Source organism: Ambystoma mexicanum, chromosome 11, assembly GCF_040938575.1.
Source record: "Ambystoma mexicanum isolate Mex_15411 chromosome 11, UKY_AmexF1_1, whole genome shotgun sequence".
NCBI lineage: Eukaryota > Metazoa > Chordata > Amphibia > Caudata > Ambystomatidae > Ambystoma > Ambystoma mexicanum.
In genome coordinates, this window is record NC_090934.1 from 1,438,729,099 (window position 1) to 1,438,744,173 (window position 15,075).

Here is a 15,075-nt window from a genome sequence, read left to right on the forward strand (position 1 = left end):
TTCACCGGGCAAATCAACGGTCCACGAGTTGCAGCAGGCGTCTCTTCCAAGTTATTCTTCTGACTCCTTCATCCAGTGGTCGACTCTGCATTCCAAGCCAAAAAGCCTCACCTGGTGCAGGTTTCAGAGAAAATCTCAAGAAGGACCTTTCCAACAAGAAATGGTAGAAAAAGAAGACCAGGGCAATTTTGACAAAATGGGCATCCATGCGAACGCAGCCCACTGTAAAAACTCCCAATGGTAGTTAAAAGTAAACCACTGCCACCAGCCATTAATTGTAGAAAGGGTAACATAACAATGTTACATGAGAAACTAGACAAAGGGGATACTAAGTAACCTCCCCCCCCCCGTACCCTATGGTAAGATAGTGTGTGCTGGGTCTCGAAAGTTACAAAATGTAAGTAAAGTCCATTTCACTTCGCTGCTCTTGGAAACAGTAGTTTCACCAAGAGAAGGTATTTAAACCTTTGGGAAATCTAAGAGACTTCCCTGTGCCACTGCACTGAAGGTGCTGTGTGTCACAATGCAAAGATGATCCCTAGGGAGTTTGTCAGAATCCAAAGTTAAAAAGAACCACAGTTTCAAAATCACAATAAAAATATATGAGGGCGTGAGAAAAAGGGCTCACCCTCTCCAGGTTAGAAATTAAAGTCCAGCAAAAGAGCTGGGGTTCTCCAAGGTAGAAAGGAATTGGCACATTTCTGGCACATTGGCCTCCTGGACAGCCAGCCTGCCAATCAGAACTGGTTTCACACAAGCACACCTAAAGACAAAGGCAAGGGAAGTTTTGGGACCCTACCTCACTTCATGTCTTTCCAGACACACTGGAGCCTGGGCGGGCTTTAGGGCTGAAGTCTGCCAAATGCAAAATGCACAAAGGACTAAAACCTGATTCAAACAGAGTAAAAGCCCAGAAGGAACTGTCAAGAAAAAGCAAAAACAGTACAAAAAAACAAAAATAAAAGGGGGCCATTTTGAGAAAATGGTCACCCTTGGATGCTGTACTGCAGCTGAGCTATCAGCCTGCAGATAGATACATGGCACACGGTAGTATAAAATAAACCATTGCCACCAGCCATTCAGATTAGAAGTGGGATAAATGAGTTACTGTGTAACCCCCAAGCACACAACATAGGGTGGTGTGTGCTGGATCCACCAAAGAAAAGGTAAGACAGGGGTCATCTTACTATTCTTGCTAACAGTAGTTAACCCAAGAAAATGTGGTTAAACATTAAGAGAAGTCAAGGGAACTTCTCAGTGGCACTGCACATAAGGTGCTGTCTGTCGCAATGCAAAAAGCAGATGCCTATGGAGTTTACCAGACTCCATTAAACAGTAAGAAACACAAACCCACATGAGAGAGTGAGAAAAAAGTCCCACTCAGGAGTTATAAATTAAAATGCCCCGAGTCCAGCAAAAGAGCTGGTGGTCTCCAAGGGTAAAGGGAATTGACACAGAAATTAAAATTCTCCCCAACAGTCAATACAGTGGAGGCTCCACGCTGCATAGCACCTCTGCGGCCTCCCAAGGAGTTCACTCCTATTGTACAATCCGCGTTCTTCTTTTATGTGTTACAGGTGAAACTTGAACGTTATCCTCCTTTGTTGACTATGGCATTTAGGCTGTGTGTCACATTGCCTGAACCTAACCGGATGGAAGGAGTATGGCTGGGTGTTGTAGTCAAAGAGTTTTAGGAAATGTCACTATTCAGTGAAAGTAAAGTGATGTCACAGCCAATTGTTATTATTATATTTATTGAGCGTAGACCTAGCTTTGAGAAGCAATGGAGCACTTTACAGGGGTATAAAACAGAACAGATGTCCAGCGGGGGTTGGATATGAAATATGATATGATAGGTTATTTATAACACGCTTAATACCCAGAGGTTTCTAAGCGAGGACCCGGGGATCGAACTTGTGGTGCTCTGTTCCGTCTTGCTACCAAGGCGAGCACATTGCCCCTGAGCTATCATCCCGAGGGGCACATAGGAGGGGTACAACTGTACCAGGTGGCATGGGATACAGAGGGGCGTGGAGGAGAGGGGCGGGCGGTGTCTATCGAATCAGGTGGCGCAGGGGCGATGTGATGGCCTAGGTGGTGAGGCTGAGAGATTCCTTGAAGAGGTGGGTCTTGAATTCTTTTCTGAATTGTAGCAGCGTGGGGGCAAGTCTGATGCTGATAGGGAGGAGGTTCCAAAGTCTTGGGGAGTAGGCAGAGAAGACGTGTTTTCTGGTTCTTTCCTTTTTGCAGCAACAGATTTCAAGTCTGCATGTGTCCTGGCTTCTGGTGGTATATTGTCCGCCGAAGATGCAGAGTTTCTCTGCAAGGTAGCTGGGTGACTCTAGGGTGACTGCATTATAGATGATACAGCAAGACTTGAAGGTGATTTGTGCATGCAGTGGGGGCCAGTGAAGGTTGATGAGGGCTGGTGTGATGTGGTTGTATCTGCGTAGACCCTTGATGAGGCAAGCGGCCGCGTGTAGGACACTTCTCAGGGGCACGAGGTAGGACGATGGGAGGCCTTCGAGGAGTGCATTACCTCCATCCAGGAGGGATAGGACCAGTCCTTGAACGGTGGATCTAAAGCTGTCCAGATGGAGGAAAGGCTTGACGTTTCACAGAAGGGAGAGCCGATACCAAGCTGTCTGTTTTTTCTTAGCTATGTGTGTCTTGAAGGAGAGGTGTTTGTCGATCTGGAACCCAAGGTACTTGGCGCAGGAGGTGAGATCAGGTGTAAAGCCCTCAGAGTTCATGGTTAATAGACAGGTCTGTATGTCTGGGTGTTCAGTGTTGTTGGTGAGGAAAAGGAATTCAGTCTTGGAGGGGTTGAGCTTCAAGTATGCAATGGACATCCAAGACTGGATCAGCGAGAGCTAAATGGTAGCAAATGGTCCCATGATTGGCCCCACATTAACATACTCATGTTAAGATTCTCATAAAACACCATATATATATTTCAGTTCTAGTGCCCACCAACCCTGGTGATTGGCATCAAGCGATTAATCAGACTTCAAATTGAATAACAATCCCATGAGAGAAGAGATATCGTGAACCCACAGGTCAGTGACCTAATTTTATTGGTCAGTTTGGTTGGATAATTACTAAGAATACATTTCTGATACTATGTTACCTGTATTCATTACAGAATACATCAATATTCTATACCTGATGAAGGGCACGAATGTCCGAAACGCATCGTGGTGACACGGAAAGAGGCACTGAGTGCCTACCACCGAGCTACAGTGCTCTATTTCTTCTCCAAAAAAGGATCTATATTTTGCTTTATTAGCAAAAACTTGCAAATGTATTACTTTGATAAATGTGTTGTATTTACCATTTTCATCTTGTTATTGAATTTAAACGCACATGTTTGTATGCTAAATGTGCAATAAACATTCTTATTGTTTATATATATTTTCAAAACTTATAATCACTACATGATGTTATTTAAAACGTGTTAATTCATTTATTACATTGCAATTGCTTTAGGCATTTTTTTGCCATATAGTGTGTCCTGAGTTTGTCCCACTAATACTGAGGGTCCTCGCATTTTCATTTGCAGCAAGATCATGGGAAGGGGAGGTGTTGCCCAGACCTCGTGCTTGGGCTTGAATGTAGTTGGGCCTGAATACCTTGCGCTCAAAGAATGAATCTCCACATTCTTGTTTGTAGTGGGTTACGTGTATTTTATTTATGTGATTTAGGTGGTCAGCTGACAGGTTTTTCGACCCCTGCAGGACGACCGATCCAAAGTAGGTCAGATACTTGCCCAATCGGGCTGGTGTCCAAACTCGCCACACGATAAGCGCTGGAAGCCGAGCATCAAAACAGAACCGCCAACTGTCACAAGAATCACATGGCGGCTGACCACTTATTTTAAATGTGTGCTTACCTTCATCTTTTTCCAACTATATTGTGGACCTCCCCTTATTGCATGAAAATCAAAATTATTAATTGTACCTTTAAACCAGTTTGCAACTGTGGAAGGATGTATGCGACTGATTTCATCATTCAACTGTTTGGAGAGTCAGGTACTCAAAGAAAAATACTAATACAAGAGAGCCTAATAAAAATATAGCGAATACTGGACATGTTTAATTTAAGAGTTCCAATGTTTCTTTAGAAATGGATAACTGTGCAGTTTCCTTGGCTTTCTGAAAATATCAAACAAATAATTTTGGCAAAATAAAAACTTGAGGATGGCTGCCCATTTTGCATATGAAAAATGAAACATTAAGCTCAAAAGTCCACAAATGAGTACTGGTGTTGGTTGTTAGGCAGAATTGCATGCAGTACCCTCTGGGACCACCACATACAATTAGAACTACAGGTGTAAGCAAAACCAACCTTTGGTATAAGTCTGTACTACACAGTTTGTGGTAGCGAGCTGAGCAGCCAGGCTTATCTCAAGAGGGAATGTGAGAAGTAAAAGGATGTTACACAGAGGTCTTACAATCACAGTGGTTCAAGTAGATACACTCAAGGTTTCTTGGTAAAACACTTATTAATGTATTACACAGTCATTTTGAAAGCATTCACTAGAAGGAGGCAACTTAATATTATACACAAATATACTTCAATACCAAACCAATACGTTTGAGTAAATTAGGCTCCCCTGAAATAGGAGCAAAATGGCATTTCAGTTACTTTGAATGGGAGTAAAAAGGCACAAATTAATAGAATAGACCACAAATACTTTCTTATGCAGTGCAAATAGTTTTAGTTCACTAGAGGACTCGATTCAGTTCAATAGGCCTAGGCCAAAGTCAAGGGCTCGTGTCTTGGATAGGAAAGAGCAGTTCTTGTAGTACACGCTAAAGTCTTTGCCAAAGTTCTCAGAAGTAGTTTGTACGAAAAAGAATCATATGTTGGGTCACAAGCTGATTAGGCCTTCAAGTTGGGAAAGTTTCACGAACTTTCACTGCAAGAGATAAGTTCTCTCAATCGGGTTGGCACAGTACCTTAATATGAAGAAAAGATGCAGCTGAAGATGTTGGTTCCAGGCAGTTCCTGCAGATCTCGCTGTTCCTGAGCCTCAGTCGTGGGGACAAGAGGGGTGATGTCGGGGGATTCCTGCACTGTACGGGGACGGGTCAAACAACCTGGCAAAATGGAAGATCTTTGGTTCGAGTAGCCGTCGTCGGTGTCCTTCCCCCTGGTTAATCCTAACGAGCTCCAAGAATGTTATATAGGTGGCTTATGAGTTGATTGGTCCCAGCAACTCAAAAGGAAGAAGTCATCCTTGAAGGGGCAATCTTTGTCGAGATGACTTGGCAATTCGGACTTGCAGCAGGGCTTCACCGGGCAAACCAACGGTCCAGGAGTTGCAGCAGCCATCCTCTTCCAGCTCGTCTTCGGTTCTTTCATTCCAGTGGTCGACTCTGCTTTCCAGTCCAAGAGACTTGCCTTTTAAACAGTTTTCTCAATTTCATTCCAGTGTAGCTGTCACTCACCCAGCAGGGTGGCTGTCCTTGTCGGACAGTCAGTGTAACGCTCACCTGATTCCCGTAGAGGCGCCGGTCTTGACTGGGCATATACCGTATCTTCAAAGGTGATGTGTAACACACGGCTGGCTCTTTGGGCTGGACCTCTGTGCACTGTATGTCTGGCTCGAAGGGTAAGATGTCTGCAGATAGAAAATGTGGTATTAATGAACTGGGTTATTGAATGTCTCTCTCTTCTTCCCTTTCTCTTCTCCTGTAGAACCCCAAAGGTTAACGCTCTCACCTTAGGTAAGTGAACGCCGTGCTCTCCATCTGCCTCGAGGCAGGGTGCTGTAACCAGTTTCTTCACTGGATAAGGGGAGCAGGCCTCTTGACTTCAGAGGACTGCTGTCCGTCGTTTACTGCACGAACGGTAAGTTTCGAGTAATTCTAATGTCTTTAAAGTCTTTAGTAATGATGTCTCTTGTTTTGCAGGGTTCCGGCGATGGCGGATGGCGGGCTGAAGTGAGTTGAAGATGGAGCCCGTGTGATGAATAGAAGCGCCTGGAAGCACGTAAGTAAGCGCTTGTTGCCTGCTTCACGATGCGCTCTAACTGTCTTTTTATTTTGCAGGTACAAGTTCGGGGCGGCTGCAGGGTGCCGGAATACCCACTGGGTTAGATGTGGAAAGGAGTAATGGCACGTGAGTATTAAAGTTCCTCAATGTCTTTAAACGCACCTTGTTTTGTCTTTCAGATGCGGGATGCAGCGCCAAAGGCCTCCGGAGCGTGCGAAGAGTTGGTAAGCTTTTGTCTTTCAGATGCCGGAATGCAGTGTGAAGACCTCCGGAGCGCACGAAGAGTAGGTAAGCCTTTGTCTTTCAGATGCCGGAATGCAGCGCGAGGCGTTGGTGACAGCCGATGGACCAGGTAAGTGAAGAGCTGTCACTGAAGACCGTAATGCTAACCTGTTCTTTCTTGTCTTTATAGGTGTTGCTGAAGACTGGATTCAGAATGGTAAGCCTTTTTCCTTAGGCCCAGGATCAGATGCAGAAGACACGATGAGCGTTCTGCTGCTGAGGATGCAGAATAACGCAAAGCAAGATTCATCCATCGGGTGTGGTTTAAATAGCCTCCTGTAGTGCTTAGGTGTCTCCTTCCACAGCCACGCCTAGGTAAGAAAAGAGTTCCTGCTTTCCAGAAGAGTTCCAGTGTTCTGAATCTAGGGAGTGGCTCCTGCCCCACCCAACAGGAAAAGTAGTTCCAAACAGAAGAGGATCAGAGACTCAACTGGCAGGCAAGTAAGCAGCATGGTCTGCTGCAGGTAAGTCCACCCAAGCATTATGAGCCCGGCGCTTCCAGCGCTGGGACTGGGCATATTTATGAGCCTGGTGCCACTGGCGCCAGGACTGGGTCCAAAAGGTCCCAATTGGGACTGGTTGGCACTCGGAACCTGGGTTATGGATCTGCTTCCAAGGGAGTTGGGAAAACCCTGACCTTTTGGAAGCAGTGATCATGACAGTCAGCCAGCCAATCACACCAGAGTGCATTTGGGTCTCTTAGGAGACTTAGCACAGGGAGTTTCGGGCACCTCCCTCACTTCCTGCCCACCCCAGACACTCAGACGCCAGAGACAGTCTTCAGTCCTGAAGCCCACCAAAGGCATAGAAACAAAGGGACCAAACCTGGTTTGGCGTGCAGAGATAAACACTAGAAGGACCTTTCAAAAAGGAAATGGTGGAAAAAAAAGACTGAGACCTGTTTAAACAAAGGGGTTTAGGCGCCATCTTGAAAAACATGGCTCCCGTGATTTTTAGCTACCGGTGCTCGTTGTCGGGGAAAAATCATGGTAGTTCATTGTAAAACCACTGCCATCAGCCATTTTGATACAAATGGGTAGCATTTGACTGCTACATGTGTTTCTAGACACAGGGGATACTAGGTAACCCCTCCATCACTCTATAAGAAGATAGTGTGTGATCGTTCTAGGAATTTAAAAAGACTAGTAAAGTCAATTTAACTTTACATTCTCTGGGAAACAGTAGTTTATCCCAGAGAAGGTATTTAAACCTTTTGGAAGTCTAAAAGACATCTCTGTGTCACTGCACTAAAGGTGCTCTGTAACACACATGAAAAGATGATGCCTATGGAGTTATCTAAAACTCCATAGTCAAAGAACACAAGAGTAAAACACACATCAAAATACATGAAAGAGTGGTTAGAAAGGCTCCCACTCTTTCCAGGTAAAAAAATCAAGTCCTCAAAATCCATCAAAGTTGCTGGGGGTCTCTAAGGTGAAGGAAATTAGCACATTTATGAGAATTCTACCTGACACTGGTTTGTTTTAAAGAACTCTGAATTCTAATTCAACTTTCAATTTGAATTTCTGTAGTTTCAGTATTTTAACTTACTTCAAAGTTACCCTCCATTCTTCCCACTGTACCAGTGCAAAGGATATGCCCAATTATTTTTATACCTTGACATCTCCGTCTTCAGATTGGTTTTCCGAAGGCCGAGGGGAAGACAATTCATTTCCTTGTTCATCTTTCTCTTTTGGAATTTTTTCTTTCTTGACCCTGGGCTTTCTCTTTTTTGATTTCACTTGCTAGGAAAGAGATAATTATATAAACCACATACCATGGATTGCATTTACCTGTGACAAAAATGGCACTTAGAAAAGGAATCATTCATTCGGAGCTTTTTATCAACAGCACCATCATAAAAGCAGCAAGAACACAAAAACAATTGATAGATTTAAGTAAAATAAAAACTATAGGCCTTTAAAACACAAATTAAAAAAAATAACTTTTTGTTGTATTGGTTAATAAAATCAACCTTTACAAAAATATATTACATGCAAACCACAAATTAGTTTAAAATCACAAAATGGAAAATGTCTAGCTCCTTGTTAGAACAGTTTTTATACAGTCCACCTAAGCAAGACTTTATAAGATTATCCCTTGGGAAATACAGAAACTCCAACTCTTAGTATAGGCCTGTACCACTCAAGGTACTGGTGGGTGACAGAACAGCCAGGCTTATTTTAGGAGGGAGAGGGGCTGTTGGAATGGTCAAAAGAAACATGTATACACTGACATATTGCACACAATGATTATACAGCCTTATGGATGATGGGGGTATTTGAATTTGATTCTTGCAGCAACCGGGAGCAAGTTGAGAGATTTTAGGGCTGGAGAGATGTAGGTCCTGGGCTTCAGAACAAGGATAAGTCTTCCAGCCCTATCCTGGATTAGCTGGAGGGGTCGTAGAGAGGAAGAGGGTAGATTAAGGAAGAGGCTATTGCAGTAGCCTAGCCTGGAGAGAACCAGAGCTCTAGAGACTTTGAGCTTCTGGGGGAAAATGAGGAAAGGAAGGATTCCTTTGTGGAGGTAGAGTGGAAAGTAGACTTCTTGGCAAGGACCTGGATGTGGGGGAGTCGAAGATTACTAAAATCAACATCTAAGGATAAGAAAACACACATACAACAGCAATATACAACTCAAACACTTTACACGTGTGAACACATTCCACCAATCCAAAAATAGAGGGTGAGTTTCTATTTAATATTATTTTCTTGTTTTATTTTTAATAGATTAAGCATGGACACTGATATTTCCAACATTTGCAGTCTTGACTTTAAAGTTGGTCATCTTAATATTGTTTAAAAAAGAAAAGTTCAAACAAATAATTAGGAACTACATTTTACGATCTGTTACATGTTGTAGGCAAAAAGAGCTAGCACGACAGCAGGAATTATTCAAAATCTTTTAAGCCCAGAGGATGATGCATTGGCTGGAGAACATAATTTGCAAATAGGGACACTAACCTCTTCTCCAAGGCCCGCCTCCTTCCTCTCCAGCTCCTTCTTCAGTAGTTTTAGTAGGTAGTCAGCCCTGGACTGCAAATGCTTGCTCTGAGGCTTCTTGTCGGTTTCAGTGGGTAGGATCTTAAAATGAAATCAGGAAATATTGTCAGGATCTACACAAATTACAAAATTGTATCCAAACTAAGCAGCAATCTCATGCTAGACAACAGCTTTTCAAATAACCAAACCTCATATGCGTACTGCTGAGCGCAAAAAAAAGAATGCGTGGGGGAAAGAAGATGCTTTGAGTCAGCATACTTAAGAAAGTAGGAAGGCAGGTTAAACATCAAACCGTCTCATAAACCAAACGTGGCACTGAAAGAGGAGGTTGAAGGTAACAGGAGGGAGGGCGGCAACACTTGGAGTGTATTAATCGTTCTCTGCAGATTTTGTGTCAAAAGTACAAATAATTGTTGGTGTGGAGAGAAAAAAATGCCACTAAGGGTGTTTTCAGATCCAAAAGATTTTGTGCCCAGGTTTTGGTATGTATACACAAAAACGATCATTCACCATATCTACTGCGACTGGTTGGAACACCGTTCACAGGTCCAGAATCGGTTTCATTGCAAAACTCCTGAATATCTAGTATTGGGACAGAGGTTATGAGGTGTTTTTCTTGCTTTATTCTGGATCAGTTGACATTTTCTTCTGTTCCATATACTATTACGTTTTCTGCTGTAATATTTTGATGCGATTTCTTCTGTATTGTATTTGATTTTTACATTTAGATTTGTTTCATTTTTCACGGTGCTCTAATGTGCTTCTGTGTTAGGTTTCTGCTGGTTAGTGTTAGGGGAGTTTTCCTAAAGTCCTACTAGTAGTAGGACTTTAGTAAGCTATCCCAGTGGTTTTTAGATCCCCCAGCTCTTAGTCTCAGTCTGTACTAGCTAAGGACCTTGGTAGTGTGGCAGAGCAGTTAGGCTTATCTCAAGAGGAAGATGTGAGCTGTAGGCAAGTACTCTGACTCTTAGTTAGAAAGGCACAGCAAAGAAGCACCTACACGAATAGTTATATAAAAGATATGGAAAGCATTACTCACCGTAATCGTATTTCTGATGCTTTTATCTGCTTAGATTCACATGCTGTGCATAGGCCGACATCTAGTGGAAGCTGCAGAGTATGTCACAGGTTTCCCCCTTCTCACCTGTTGCTGCTGTTTACTGGAGCTCCTTGAAGGAGTTTTCTTGCGTACAGTCCGGGTCTTGCACAGCCCCGTGTGGGCTTCTTCGGGTTCCAGCGTGTGATCGGCGCTTCGACTCCTGGAACGTTCAGCATGTCCGGGAAATACAGGAAATGGTTATGTGTACTCGAGACGGGTACACGGGGGTCCAGGATACAGGAGGTAAGAAAAGGAAGGGACTGAAGGATGAAGAACAAAGGGTCCAGGAACCGGGAACAGGTAGTCAGCAAGAGCGAACTATGGCAACGCACGTCTAGCCACTGCAAGCAGTAGCGTTAAGACACGCTGGCCCGCGCGGGCATGGCTTCTTTATAGAGTGTGCTACATCCGACGCGGAAGCTGGTAAACAACGTTCCGTGTCTGTGGGCCATGATGGTAGTACTGCTGAGTGCAGGCCTCGATGTGTCAGGGACCAGGAAGTCCAAAAGGTATGGTTCCGACGGTTCATGACAGCATATTACAGTTGTTTTCGAAACTCGAAAAGGGACATCGACAGTGTGTGCCAGTAATAGTATCCCTAGTGTGACGTCCACTGTACCCATGATCCTTCACACGTCGATGTCCCTCAGATTGTTATTTTTCTGACATGAGGTAGCAGGAGGTGTAGCGTGAGTACATGTGTATCCAAGCAGATACGTATAAGACAAGCTCGTAAGCATCCATGCGCCTTCTCTCCAAGGGGAGGAAGGGTGGGCGCATGTGAATCTAAGCAGATACATGCATCAGAAATAAGATTACGGTGAGTAATGTATCCCTTCACATGCTGTGCATAGATTAGCGAGCAGTGTTAGAAGAAGGTGGTGGGATGTGAGAAGGTTCATGGGCGAACAGATGTCTTAGAACCGCTTGTCCCACCTGTGTATCTGTCTTGTAATGAGTGTCAATGCAGTAGTGCTGATTGAAAGTGTGTATTGAGCTCCATGTAGCTGTTTTGCAAATGCTGTCTAGAGGGACATTCGCAATGAAAGCCAGAGTAGCTCCTGTGCTCCTTGTCGAGTGAGCTCTGGGCATAAAAGGCATTGTCTTGTTTGATACGGAACAGCACAATTCTATACATCTGACTGTCCACCTAGAGATGGCATTCTTTGAAATGCGGTCACCTTCTCTGCCTGGCGCTATGGAGACAAACAGTTGATCTGTTTTTCGTAGCAGTCTGGTCTTATCTACATAGTAGAGGACCACCCTCCTCACATCTAGTGTGTGAAATTTTACCTCAGCTGAGCTGGTGGGTTCCTGGAAGAAAGCTGGTAGCTCAATAGCCTGGTTTACGTGAAATTTAGAGATGAACTTAGGGGAGAACCTAGGGTGAGTACGTAAAACCAGCTTGTCTTTGTGTACAACAAAGAAAGGATACTGCACTAACAATGCTTGTATTTCACTAACTCTTCTTATAGAAGTGATAGCTACTAAGAAGGCCCTTTTGTAGTCAGGTGTTTGAGACTTATGCATCGGCTCGAAAGGGGGTCCCATGAGCTTAGCGAGTACAACACTGAGATCCATCCTGGAGGTGGGTTCGAAATTGGAGGGTGGAGCCTCTTTACTCCCTCCATGAATGCGGACCACCATGAGACCTTATTGTGGGAAGTGGTATAAGTTGACAAAGCCGTCAGGTGGACTGTTAAGGAGTTGAATACTAACCCTGCATCTAGCAAGTGGAGCATATAAATTAGAAAGTGGGAAGGAGTACATTCTATGGGGTTAATTTGTTTAGACTGACACCAAATTACAAATCTCCACCACAAAATAACAGTGCCTAGTGTTAGGCTTTCTTGATTCCTTTAAGACATGGGTGCACAACATACGGCCCGCGGGCCAGTTGCGGCCCGCCATGCCCTTTTGACCGGCCCGCGAGGCACAAAGACTTTCCTAATGGAGGGCAGCCCGCAGCCGCCCTCCATTAGGAAAGTCTTTGTTGTCTTCCGGGCCGGTGAAAACACTGGCCCTCATTGGCTCAGCACACACACGCATCACGTCGCTCCTACGAGCCACGTAATGCGTGTCGGCTGCACCAATGGAGGGCCAGCACTACGGCTGGCGTGGTCCATAAGGCTTGATGCCGGAAGGCATTTCAGCCTTGGACCACGCCAGCCGTAGTACGATTCCAGCTTACCTGCCGCTTACCTGCCTGCCTTCCAGCACGTCTCCGGTAAGTGGTCTGTTTGTGTTTGTGTGTCGGGTTTGTTTTGCTTTATGTTTGTGTGTGTATGTTGCGGGGGGTTGTGTCGGATGTGTATGAATGTTTGTATTTGAATGTATTTTGTGTGTATGTTGAGATGCGGGGGTGGGGGGGTGTGTCGGATGTGTATGAATGTTTGTGTTTGAATGTATTTTGTGTGTATGTTGAGATGCGGGGGTGGGGGGGTGTGTCGGATGTGTATGAATGTTTGTGTTTGAATGTATTTTGTGTGTATGTTGAGATGCGGTGGTGGGGGGTGTCGGATGTGTATGAATGTTTGTATTTGAATGTATTTTGTGTGTATGTTGAGATGCGGGGGTGGGGGGTGTGTCGGATGTGTATGAATGTTTGTGTTTGAATGTATTTTGTGTGTATGTTGAGATGCGGGGGTGGGGGGGTGTGTTGGATGTGTATGAATGTTTGTGTTTGAATGTATTTTGTGTGTATGTTGAGATGCGGGGTTGGGGGGGTGTGTCGGATGTGTATGAATGTTTTGATTTGAATGTTTTTTGTGTGCTGAGTTGGAGGGTGGGGGTTCGGGTCTGTATGGGTGCTTGTTTGAGAGTTTGCTGATTTGGGGGGGTGGGGGGTTCGGGTCTGTATGGGTGCATGTTTGTGTGTGTGCTGAGTTGGGGGGGTGGGGGGTTCGGGTCTGTATGGGTGCATGCTTGAGTGTGTGTGTGCTGAGTTGGGGGTGGGGGTTTGGAGTTGGGGGGGTGGGAGGTTCGGGTCTGTATGGGTGCATGTTTGTGTGTGTGCTGATTTGGGAGGGGTGGGGGGTTCGGGTCTGTATGGGTGCATGTTTGTGTGTGTGCTGAGTTGGGGGTGGGGTGTTCGGGTCTGTATGGGTGCATGTTTGTGTTCTGGGGTGGGGGGTTCGGGTCTGTATGGGTGCATGTTTGTGTGTGTGCTGAGTTGGGGGGTGGGGGTTCGGGTCTGTATTGGTGCATGTTTGTGTGTGTGCTGAGTTGGGGAGTTTGGTTGGGGGTGAGGGGGCCATGGGGCATAGTGTTTGGTTGGGGGTGAGGGGGCCATGGGGCATAGTGTTTGGTTGGGGGTGAGGGGGCCATGGGGCATAGTGTTTGGTTGGGGGTGAGGGGGCCATGGGGCATAGTGTTTGGTTGGGGGTGAGGGGGCCATGGGGCATAGTGTTTGGTTGGGGTGAGGGGGCCATGGGGCATAGTGTATGGTTGGGGATGAGGGGGCCATGGGGCATAGTGTTTGGTGGGGGTGAGGGGGCCATGGGGCATAGTGTTCGGTTGGGGGTGAGGGGGCCATGGGGCATAGTGTTTGGTTGGGGGTGAGGGGGCCATGGGGCATAGTGTTTGGCTGGGGGTGAGGGGGCCATGGGGCATAGTGTTTGGTTGGGGGTGAGGGGGCCATGGGGCATAGTGTTTGGTTGGGGGTGAGGGGGCAATGGGGCATAGTGTTTGGTTGGGGGTGAGGAGGCCATGGGACATAGTGTTTGGTTGGGGGTGAGGGGGCCATGGGGCATAGTGTTTGGTTGGGGGTGAGGGGGCCATGGGGCATAGTGTTTGGTTGGGGTGAGGGGGCCATGGGGCATAGTGTTTGGTTGGGGGTGAGGGGGCCATGGGGCATAGTGTTTGGTTGGGGGTGAGGGACATGGGGCATAGTGTTTGGTTGGGGGTGAGGGGGCCATGGGGCATAGTGTTTGGTTGGGGGTGAGGGGCATGGGGCATATTGTTTGGTTGGGGGTGAGGGGGCCATGGGGCATAGTGTTTGGTTGGGGGTGAGGGGCATGGGGCATAGTGTTTGGTTGGGGGTGAGGGGGCCATGGGGCATAGTGTATGGGGCATAGTGTATCTAGGGTCAATAAAATATATATAAGTTAATTAAACAGGCGAGATACAATAACTAAATAGAAATACATTATAACAATGGAAAATGTGTAGTACAAAATGTAAGTTTGAAATGCAAATAAAAATCGTTACCCCTAAAAAACATTCTTTTTCCATGTGTTTAGTACAAATTGGGGGTTTAAAAAGCCTCCTGCCACGCCCCGCCTACCGCCCCGCCCACATTTACTTTTCGGCCCACTATAGCCCTCATGTAAGGTACTTTCGGCCCTCTGTCAAAATCAGTTGTGCACCCCTGCTTTAAGATGTCCATACATCTCTATGGCAGATCAAGATGTCCAAACTCTATGACCTCAGGAGCCATGCTACCAAGTTCATTGAGTGAGGTTGAGGGTGCATAGTTAGTCCCCCGCGCTACTGAGTAGATTTTATGGGCACGGGAGTTTGATGAGATCGCACATTGCCAGTTTGGGCAGATGTGGATACCAGGGTTGCCTAGCCCACATAGGAGCAACTAGGATGAGCGTCATCTGTTCCTTGTGGATCTTGTTCACCACTTTTCTCATGAAGGGGTTTTGGGGGAGAAAAGCGTAAGCACATTTTCCTGACCAGTTC

The 15,075-nt window shown here is 45.7% G+C and overlaps 1 protein-coding gene across 4 annotated transcripts in view; it reads right to left on the reverse strand.

The window, feature by feature from the left end:
• The window catches only part of CHD2 (chromodomain helicase DNA binding protein 2), a 1,289,637-nt gene that overhangs the window by 210,875 nt on the left and 1,063,687 nt on the right, over positions 1-15,075 (reverse strand). For all 4 annotated transcript variants that reach the window (XM_069625070.1, XM_069625072.1, XM_069625071.1 and 1 more), the window contains 2 exons: positions 9,249-9,368; positions 7,899-8,027 (listed from right to left, as the gene is read on the reverse strand). In XM_069625070.1, the coding sequence (XP_069481171.1) occupies positions 7,899-8,027; positions 9,249-9,368 (249 nt within the window). The remainder of the gene's footprint in view (positions 1-7,898; positions 8,028-9,248; positions 9,369-15,075) is intronic.